This window comes from Wasmannia auropunctata, unplaced genomic scaffold, assembly GCF_000956235.1.
Source record: "Wasmannia auropunctata unplaced genomic scaffold, wasmannia.A_1.0 LD334635.1, whole genome shotgun sequence".
NCBI classification, from domain to species: Eukaryota; Metazoa; Arthropoda; class Insecta; order Hymenoptera; family Formicidae; genus Wasmannia; species Wasmannia auropunctata.
Genome location: NW_012028255.1, coordinates 71811 through 82567, shown reverse-complemented (window position 1 = coordinate 82567; position 10757 = coordinate 71811). Strand labels below are relative to the sequence as shown.

Here is a 10757-nt window from a genome sequence, read left to right as displayed (position 1 = left end):
CTGATTCTACTATTTTAGTACTCATTAAATAATTACTAATTTGCATACGAATATAAATAAGTGAAGTAAGTCCTAATTAGGGTAACGAATTTTTACAAAATTATATTTAAATAAATAAAAATTATTCACTTTTCGGGACGCACGAGAGAATTCGAATGCGCGGTGGACGCGACAACGTCGCATCCCCATCATTGGCCGGCGATCGGCTCTGGTGGCGACCGCGTGCAACTACCGTCGGCACCCAGACGCAATAAGTGGCGGACGCAACACGTGAACGAATTGCCCACGAGTCTCGCGATAAATGTCATGCCGAGCGGTCTTCTGACAATCTCACGTTGCGTTCGCGCTAGCTGATGACGGACGACCCCGAGATTCACGCATAAACGGTCCGCCTGTGAAAAATCAGCCGTACACTGGTTCTGCTCTCCGGTGACGACGACGACGACGACGACGACGTCGTGTCCCGTCCCTGTCAGAATGCGTGTCGACACGTGCATCCTACTGCTCTACTTGCCGCTCGCGATTTTCGGCGGCGGCGAAAAAAACGAGAGCGCCTTCATAGCGACGCACGAGTGGCAGACGGTGAAGAAGGGTGAGTATCCCGCGGGACTACTTTATACGCCGATCAAGATCCGTCTTTCCGTTCGACGCACCACGTCAGTCAAATCCGCCCTACGTGCGAAAATTCCCTTCCGCGGCGAAAACGTGATGCCTCTGGTCTGGACACCGTTCCCAGAAAACGGAAGTAAAATTTTCGGAGATTATTCCGGATTCGTTTTAAGTAAGGAATAGTGGAGGAATTGTGTGTAGTCATCTGCGATCGAGTGCCACCAGTGACGTACACATTCGGATTGGATTACGTGGTCCAAAAGCCAATAGTTTCGAGAAATTAAATTTTTCTTCCCGTCATTTCGAATTACGTTACAATAATTTCTGTTTCTTTTTTAATAAACAGTAAAATTTTTTCCGAAACTTTTGAAATGTATGTTTGAATATTTTAGGATTTATTTATAAATATTTGGAAAAACTCCAAGAATTTTTTGAATGAATAATTAATATTCATGAGAATGCTTGTGCTTTTTAATAAAATTAATATGTATGATGTTAAATTACAAAGAATAAAATTAATTTTATTTCATAAATACATTTTAATATGTAGAATTAAAAATTTAATTAAAAATATAAACATAAATACTATGCTGATAATAAGTAGAGTAATAAAGATCTAATTTATCAGGAATTCCAATTCCCAAGGGACTTCATGTGAGACATAATTTTGCAACTGGAGTGACAGAAGCTAAATTGATGGACGACACAGAAGAAGATGATGAAAATGCGAATCGATCAAATTCCAAGTCATTGACACTACATCCGGATAAATCGGTTTTGGAAAACGAAGAGCCGGATCCTGTGAAAATAAAAAAAGTTTCAGAATCTTTGAAATTTCCTATCGACGAATTGAAAGCGAGATTGAAAAAGCTTAAGCAAGAAGAAGCAGAAGATTTATCGAATATAAATGTAACTATTCTTTTCCTTTAAATTTTTTAAATATTTATGTTTTTAAATATTAAGTTTGTAATTATTATTTATTGGAAATAGGACAGATTAATCACATGAATGTTGTTGCATATGACAATTGTGCAATTATGTTTAAAGTTTCGTTTATTTGGCACCTCTAACAACATATTGCATCATCTCTATTATAGTATTGTAGATCTAGATTATAATAATTATTTATCTAGATATAAATTATTTTTTACTACAAGTTTTGAATTAATAAGTAAAAATTTAATAATCTGTTATATTTTTCTTTCTTTACCCTAGGATGAAGAATCCCGACCAAAAACTGAGAAGCGTTTTAAACGTTTTTATGAAACTTTGAAAGAAGAACTTAATGCTCTTAAAATCAATGTTACAAGCGATTCAGAATTATTAAAGAGGTTTTTCCAAAAGTTTCAATCTTATAAAAATAGTATCACTACAGGAACGTTAACCAACATAGAGATTGAAGAAGTATTGGACATTTTAAACAATTTAGAATATCTTCTTCATCAAATAGACAATGCTAAAATATTCTCAGACATGGATGGGTAAGTACAAATAAATTCAATTGAATTGGTGAATGTAAGAGGCAAGAGTTCAATTTTTTTCAAAAATTAGATTTCTTCTTATTGAACTTGAAATGAATAGATATGTTTTGAATGCAAATAAGACATTTGCCTCAGTTTCTAACAATCTAAAGTGGACGTTGAAAATGATCAATGAGTGCAGAAAGGATATGCTAGTTCTTGATTAGTTCTTAACTGTCTCTTTTTTCTTAAATTCTTTAATTTTTATATAATGTAAATTTCAAAGTTTTTGTGTTGTGTTTTGGAATTTTGTTCCAAACAAGGTTGAGTAATACCTTTTTTCATCCTTTATGATTTCTTACATCAGAAATATTGTTTATCACAGGTTATATATTTTTGAAAATAAAATGTTTGTAGTAGTTTTCATAAAATTTATGTTGATTTTTTACCAAGGTTGAATACAGAAAGGATATGAGTCTAAATATAACATTGATGTTTTTTATTTAACAAATATTTCAGGAGTCAGGAATATATCAAAAATATTAATAAATGTCATCTAAATTTCTAAAAGTAACTTATTTGTTAATTTTTTCAAAAACTAAAATTAAACAGTTTTTATTAATCCAGAAAAATTTGATAATCGTGGCTCATATGCTCATCGATTCAGTTTTTCTTTGACAACAGTTAACTAATATTTTAACCAATTTTTTTTTCCTTGCAGGCTGACTAAGATCATATCACCATGTCTCAATGGAACTAATAATGAAATAAAATCGGAAGCATTACGCCTTCTAGGAGCAGCCGCCCAATCAAATCCAAAAGTGCAAGCTAAGGCATTAGAAAATGATTTTATCCAAAAAGTATTACACGTCTTATCTACAAATAGTAAAATTGAAGTAAAATCCAGGTGTCTCTTTGCTCTAAGTGCCTTAATACGCCAATTTCCTGCTGCTCAGAAAGCTTGGATTGATCATGGTGGTTTGCAGTTACTTGGAAAGATTCTATACGACGATCAATTACAGATACAAATGAAAGCAATGAAGCTAATTAACGATTTAACAATCGAAAGACGAAATTTAGAAGAGATCTACGATGCTGAACAGCGTCAGCAGAAAATGAGAGAGTACGCTATTACAGATTTCGAGCTAAAATTACTGAGGCACGATTACTGTAAACTGCTAAGCAATTTAATGGTAAAGTGCTTCAAAGAAAAGTTAACTGGCCAATTTAGCATAGAAAATAACGATTTTCTCGAAGTAGTCTCAGACAGTATGATCACAGTATCTCCTATTTGTAAAACTGAATTTAAGAACATTAAACTCTTGCTTTTACCTGTTATAGATAATCTCTTACAATTTTATCAAAATCCTAATATTAAACTCACTGTGGATGAAACTGATGTTTTAAAGAGTTTAATATTACTGATTGAGAGATTAAAAGTTACTATTTTTGAAGCACCTCATGATGAATTATGAATATGTTGTGTTAATATCTGAGGCAATTAAAAATATGTGAAAGTATATCAAAGACTATAAACTAAATTCTTACGTTAATAGATATGCAATCATGTGCAATAGCATAGGGCTTACTTAATGTGCATTTGTTTTAGTACCATGTAAAAAGTTGTGAAAAGAAAATTTAAAAAAATCATCGTCATCAGTAATTATTAATGTTGAAATAGAAAATATCTGCGGATGATTAATTACAATTTACAGATCTTAAGAAGAATTTAAACATAAAAAAATATTTTGTTATTCTAAACGTGTTTATTCTATCTCTACTGTAAATAGTTTGTACTTACAAAATTGATCGATGAAACGTGCTGGTTCTCGTCTCTTGTATCCAAAGTATGAGATACTAGTCATTAGATGTCAATTAAATTTTAATTCGTTATTTAAATGGCATATAGTTATATTTTCATTTGTAGCGATTTTTCCGCTGTAAGAGCTTTCTAACTTTGGCCTATCAAACAATTAAACTCGATTGTTTTAAACACAAGAGACGGGAACTTTTCATATTTATTATGCAGCTCAATTAATATTTCATCTCATGTATACCTTTCACAATTAAGTATGTGAGGAACAACAAAGAAAAATTCATTTGAAGAGTAAAACGACTGAAATATATGTGTACATAATATATGACTTTAGTTATCTGGCTGTCATATAGCAAATATGAATAACTGTTATGTTTCCTTCTGTTTTAGAAACAATTATTTAATAAATTATTTTGTACCGATTATACGCCATATGTGTGTTATTGTCTGAAAGTTCCTAGCATGTGTATTTAAATATAAAAAGAAGTAAAATATGAACAATCGCAGAATAATATATTTTATTTACAAATCATAGCGCATTAGAGATTACATAGATATGAACAGTTTTTTTTATGTATAACTGTATGATACATATAAAATATTTTTGTAAAAGATGTGAATTTTAACCAGTTCCCCAAATAGGGTCTCTATATTTACAGGGAAAGAGCACTCTTGTATCATGCATTCTGAATGAAATAATACCTTGCTTTTACCTGTTAAGTACAAGGATTGCGTTTATCTTGTGCAACTCAAAGTATGAATATTGCGCATGATACACGAGGCTACCGACAGAAAATTACAACAGCTAAATTCTTTCTGGAAGTTCCACTCGTCTTACAAATTGGAAATTTAACAAAGTTTATATCCCGTAGGTATATTTATCTAAATTTTATCTGAATTATATATATATATATATATATATATATATATATATATTTGACACGATACATAACTATGTCTTCTTTTGATATATTTCAATAAAAATATATTATCACCACACAATTGTTCTTAATGTCGAGTAGACATTAGATGAGTAGACAAAGATGTAAATATATGAATTTGAATTTCGGGGGACTTCCTTTCCTTTACTGCGAATATTTGTAACAAAATATAAGAATTTGATTATTTAATACTAAATAAAATGTAAAAGTATAGATGAAAAAACTAACATTATTAATTTTTCTTTATCTGGTTTACTTAGATTTTACATGATCAAAATCACGTCTATGCGCTATTTTACAAGTTGTATTAAACATATTAGAAAGGTTGTTATATCTACACTCGGAATTTATAAAATTCGAGAGCAAGAAAGAAAGGAGAGAATTTGTATATTATTTTATTACAATTAAGTGGCGATGAGCAGAAAGAAACTTATTTAACTTAAAATTTTCTCTTTATAGCCTCATGTATATACAATATTATCACCTTATTAATGACAAGATAACTGTTAATGACTCTCTGTTGTTCATTTGTATATACATACACATAAATATAAGAGTTCTATTGTAAAGCAATACTGATAGTCAGCACTGAAGTGTCATAAAATAACATTCTTTCTATAGTAACAAGACAATTAATCAATATCAGTTAAAAATTGAATAATTTGGGTTTTACAAACTTTATACGCAATAGTTTTATTATTTAAATTTTATATTTCTAAATTATAAAATTCAAAACACAATTTTAACTTTTTATCCGAATTAAATATTTGAAAATATGATTAATATGGAAATAGTTTATGGTTATAATTAACTTTACACTTGACTTGATTAATAATTTTTATAAAATACATGTCTTTATATTTTGATGCAAATATTCACAGCACAAAAATATCAGGAAAAATAAAAAAATTACATACTATATGTGTGTATACATATGTATACATGCATAAATATATATTATACATCTCATCTATATCATTATGAAAAATTGTCAATATTTTAAATTAAATTTTTAACTAGTATTGGATTGTTTTGTTATTAGAAAAAATTTTCGGTTACAGACTGAAAAATAATAGTCTTTTAATTGTGATAAACCTACCATATTTATGCATGTCTGTGGGTACGGTCAAGATGATACTATAAATGCTTTGAAGTATTTGATTGACCAATCAGAACAAAAATTTTACAAATTGACTAATCAGAAAATGCTTCAAAACATGCATTTGTAGCATCATCTTGACCGTACCCTATATATGAATTATATGAGATTTATAACAGTATTCATAATCAAGTCATTTTGCTTGTCTTTAATGCGATACGTAATTTAATTCTGATAAAATAATATATAAATTATCTTCCTTTTTGCTCTCGCTCATTCGCTCTCTCTCTCTCTCTCTCTCTCTCTTTATAGTATTTACTGAAAGAATGCAATAATCTCAGACTATAAATATTCCAGTGTTGAAAAATATTCCCAGATAGCAAAATGCTAACAATATGCCAACAGTATGCCAACAAATCATGATTGTAGAACAGATCCCTTATTCACAGTTATAATTCAAACTTACTTTCTGCCATTATGATTTGCCGGTCATAATGTAATAATAAAAATGCAGCAGGAATAGAGAACACCTTACCATCACGAGGATTTGTTCGTTTTCTGATATATTTCTAATGATATCAGACAAACAGTAGGTTATGCTCGGCTGTTGCTAGATTTCTATTAATACTATGCAACACATATTTACAATACATGCTTTTGGCAGATTCAGCTACCTGGGTTTTTAGTACAAAATTTTTTACAGTTGTTTAGCCCTCGTTATTTAATTTCGAGAAAATGGATCATCGAGGAACGAGAAACACTGACAATAAATGATGTTTTATAATTTAACAAAAATTATTTTCATTTACTCAAAATAATTATGATCATTTTGAGTAGCAAACCAAGATACAGCATCTTCAATAAATAATGTAAAAAGAAAATATTATACAGGGTGATCCAGAACACCCGGAGAAGCCGGCATCTACGTATTCCTCATAAATAAAAAACTGAATCAAAAATGTTAATAGCAAAATGTTGAGATGTCAATGGTTTGTGAATGATGAGCTGTTAAAACTGTCCAACCACAAGGCATTAAGAGCGCACCGTCAGGTGCGGCGCAGTTCTTTTTAAAATGATGTTGAATTTGCGATTGACTTCACATCAATTAAATTGGACTCAATTTAAGAATAAGAATAATAGAAGTTAATAAAGATTTCACATCTCCATTAACATCTATTACTCTTATTCTTAAATTGAGTCCAATTTAATTGATGTGAAGTCAATCGCAAATTCAATCATTTGAAAAAGACTGCACCGCACCTGACGGCGCGCTCTTAATGCCTTGTGGTTGGACAGTTTTAACAGCTCACCATTTACAAACCATTAACATCTCAACATTTTGCTATTAACATTTTCGACTTAGTTTTTCATGAGGAATACGTAGATGCCGGTTCTTCCGGGTGACCTGGATCACCCTGTATATAATTATGAAAAATTATTATATATAACTTTATGGCAACTTCAGTGTTCAGAGTATTGTACTGACACATAGCAAGACAATATAACTGTAATTTACATCAACACAATAGAATTTCTCTATGGAATTTCTTTTTAATGAAATATATTTGACCTAAATAAAGATCAATGCAGCCATGATAATAACTCCCAAAAGTAAAGCGCCAAGTTGTTTTAAAGATTCTTTTGTGTTCGTTTCTTTCAACAAATCGGGTAAGATGGTTACTAAACCAATATGTATGAATCCTCCTGCAGTCAACGGCAATATCCAATTGGTCCTTTCCTCTGAAAAAAAAAAAAAAAACAGATGCAAATTCATAAATTCTGTTCAATAAAAGAAATTATATATAATTATATGTAATAGATAATATTACATGTAAATTTGTTTACGGTACAGAAAGTGTTTTAAAAATTACTTGATACAAAGAAATAGGTAAAATAAATATCGAGAATAATGTCGAAATAAAATGTTTATAATTAAGCTAAGAGACGCAACTATATTATTATTATATTAATTTATCCATTATTTTTATCAAGTTTTTATACACTGTCTATGTTTCAAATTTTTTAAACTATTACTTACCTAAACTACCAGAAAAGGAGACGGCTGCCAAAGCACCAACGATTCCACCGCTAGCCGTGATTAACTGCGCCCGCGCAGCATCCCATCTGTTAAATCCGCTTCGTAATAGAATAGCGAAATCGCCAACCTCATGAGGTATTTCGTGCACCAAAATAGTGAACGTGCTAAGGGCACCTACGCGGAAGGAAATTAGGAACGATCCACCTACGGATAAACCGTGAGTAAAATTGTCGAGGAAGTTCATCAAAAGATTCAGGTATCCGGGGAAGGCCTTGGGATCGAAAAATTTGCGGAACAAGTCGAAAATTAATTTCTTTGCCCATGCGATCAAACGAATAACAATATTGCTCGGTGAGCGCACGCATGGTGAGTCAACACGTGAAATCGCCGATGTGAAGCCGTTAGTCTTCGCAAGTTTCTTCAAGCAGTTTTTCGCCTCGTCGACCAGCGGACCGTCGTTAGGACATTCGCTTGCTAATGCGGATTTCATAATGTCAGCATCTTTAAAACCGTTCTTTCGCGGATCTTTGATATTGTTTGCGATTTGCATAAACTCCATCTTACTTGGCTGTTTTTCCAGGAAATGTACCTATCGCAGAACGTATTTTCGATCATTAGATAACTATACTTTTAGATTTTAAATAACATTACAGCATAAAGTGTAATAACATTTTTATTTGCATTTACCTCGGCCGTATTTTTCAAGCCTTTTTTAAGGAAATTGTTCTTCCCAGTGTTCGTCATTGTAATACAATTATTATTATCCATCTCTTTTTCTTTATTTATTACATTCTTGATAGAAGCTTCATCAATCTGCTGTTCTGCAATAATCGGGGCTTCCTCGTTTATGGCAGCGATGAATTTTTCAATGATTACGAAGAACAGAAAGGCGGACAACACCCACAAGCCTGCGGGCGTAGACGCGTGATTATCTTTGGCTGTAAATAAAATACATAGAATGTAAATGTAGATCAGTTGAATAAAAATTTAAAAAGATAAAGCATTTTCGAGAATTAATCAAGTGTTACCAGTGATTATAATCACTCTATAAAATTTATTTAACTTTTATTGATTCATAATATCATAAGATCTATCCACAGATCTATCGCATAATTGTATTATTTGAGGATATATCTGTCACATCTTAAAACATTACCAAAAATATAAAACTGCTTATGTCTGAGTATCTGTGTAAAATTTGAGCACAATTCCTTTATTAGCTTAAGTTTAAAAGTCATTTGATTTTTGTTTGTATTGACTCAAATGTAAAATCATGTTTTTTGTAAATTTATTAGTAAATTTGATAAAGTAGTATTACGAATTAAATCGAATTTTTTTACATACATGGCCTGTCCCAAAAGTAATGAGACAATTTTTAATGGCCTAATCAGAATTGTCGGAGGGTGTGAATCTATTGAACGGGGCCTTTGGTGCGGAATGTCAGGTGTACAATCTGACCCTTCTCAGTTGCCTCTGAGCCTGACGTCCCGCACCAAAGGCCCCGTTTAATAGATTCACCCTCTGACAATTCTGATTAGGCCGCCAAAAACAGTCTCATTACTTTTGGGACAGACCATGTATATTAAGAAAACTCTAACAAATATTCGTGCAAAAATTCATTTGAATCCATTTACTCGTTTAAAGTATTTAAATAAATAACTGCAACAAAAGTTTGATTACTGCGCTGCACAAGCCATTATAAACCAAATTATTTATTTGGCTTCAAAGTGTATTAGGGGCATGATCAAAATTTTGACTAATTTTTTCGTAATTTTTTGTCGGTCTTTTTTAGCTGGTGTATTATATATAGCCAAAAAATATTCTTAATGAATATTTAGTTTGCTATTTAAATTACGTAACTTATCGTAACGGTTCTTTATATTTTTTCTAATGGTAACAAAGACACGAGAAATATAAAATAAGAGCTAGAAAATTTGCAATTCAAACCGAGCAATTTACACGGATATTACCAGTCCGCCGATCACCTCGAATTCCTAACGCGGTTCGGTCGGAAAGACATTTAATTTACGTGGACGCAGCTGGCAATTCAAATCTGCAACTGACGCACAATAGAATTCGAAACCGCCGCTTAAATCGTTCATAAAGCTCTCGGCAAATGCCCTTCGAGACCGCAGTCGTTCTCCGCTAACGTGCAGAACATTGCAAAACGCGTTCACGGCACATATCACTGATTTGTTGTTACAACAACGACAGAACATAAAAGACAAAATTTTTCAGAAAATAAATTTGAACTTGGATCATTAAAATTTTACAATATTAATTTTATAATGCAATTTTGATGTAAATAATTAATTGATTGTAGAGAAATAAGTGTAATCTTAATATAAAATATATAATCTTCTAAAAAATGTTTTTTTTTTCTTCATGTTCCTTATTTTTAAGATAATTTTAACAAAAGCAACAATATTTTACTTATGTCGTTGTTATAGAAAATGAGCGATATGTACTTAATAGAATATATCAATAGAACAATCCAGGAACATACCAGATATTCATGTAGCATATTCGCTATATCAGATTTCGTAATGACAAAAATATCAGGACAAAAGTTCATTAATGTAGAAACGTAGACTATATCTAGTCTACACTTGTTTTCTTCGTTAATGTTTCCTCTTAACGTCATTAGTTTTGCACGATATATACATACCGTTTTAATTATTAATTTATTAATAATTAAAACGGTGCACGAATGAATGTAAATCTTATACGTAATCAAACTTGTTTTTCTTTTTATACATGTATGCATGTATGTATGTATGTATATATATATATA

At 31.2% G+C, this 10757-nt stretch overlaps 2 protein-coding genes across 2 annotated transcripts in view; one reads left to right on the top strand and one right to left on the bottom strand.

The window, feature by feature from the left end:
• The first annotated feature begins 213 nt into the window (after window positions 1-213).
• LOC105458152 (nucleotide exchange factor SIL1) lies at window positions 214-4317 on the top strand. The gene is made up of 4 exons (XM_011703247.1): window positions 214-592; window positions 1238-1518; window positions 1825-2090; window positions 2791-4317. The coding sequence occupies exons 1-4, from the start codon at window positions 478-480 to the stop codon at window positions 3542-3544; spliced, it is 1416 nt and encodes a 471-aa protein (XP_011701549.1). The 5' UTR covers window positions 214-477; the 3' UTR covers window positions 3545-4317.
• A 3042-nt stretch (window positions 4318-7359) lies between these two features.
• The window catches only part of LOC105458151 (zinc transporter ZIP13 homolog), a 25648-nt gene continuing 22250 nt past the window's right edge, over window positions 7360-10757 (bottom strand). The window contains exons 3-5 of the mRNA XM_011703246.1: window positions 8651-8901; window positions 7964-8552; window positions 7360-7665 (exon numbers count right to left, since the gene is read on the bottom strand). Of these exons, the coding sequence (XP_011701548.1) occupies window positions 7496-7665; window positions 7964-8552; window positions 8651-8901 (1010 nt within the window). The 3' untranslated portion in view covers window positions 7360-7495. The remainder of the gene's footprint in view (window positions 7666-7963; window positions 8553-8650; window positions 8902-10757) is intronic.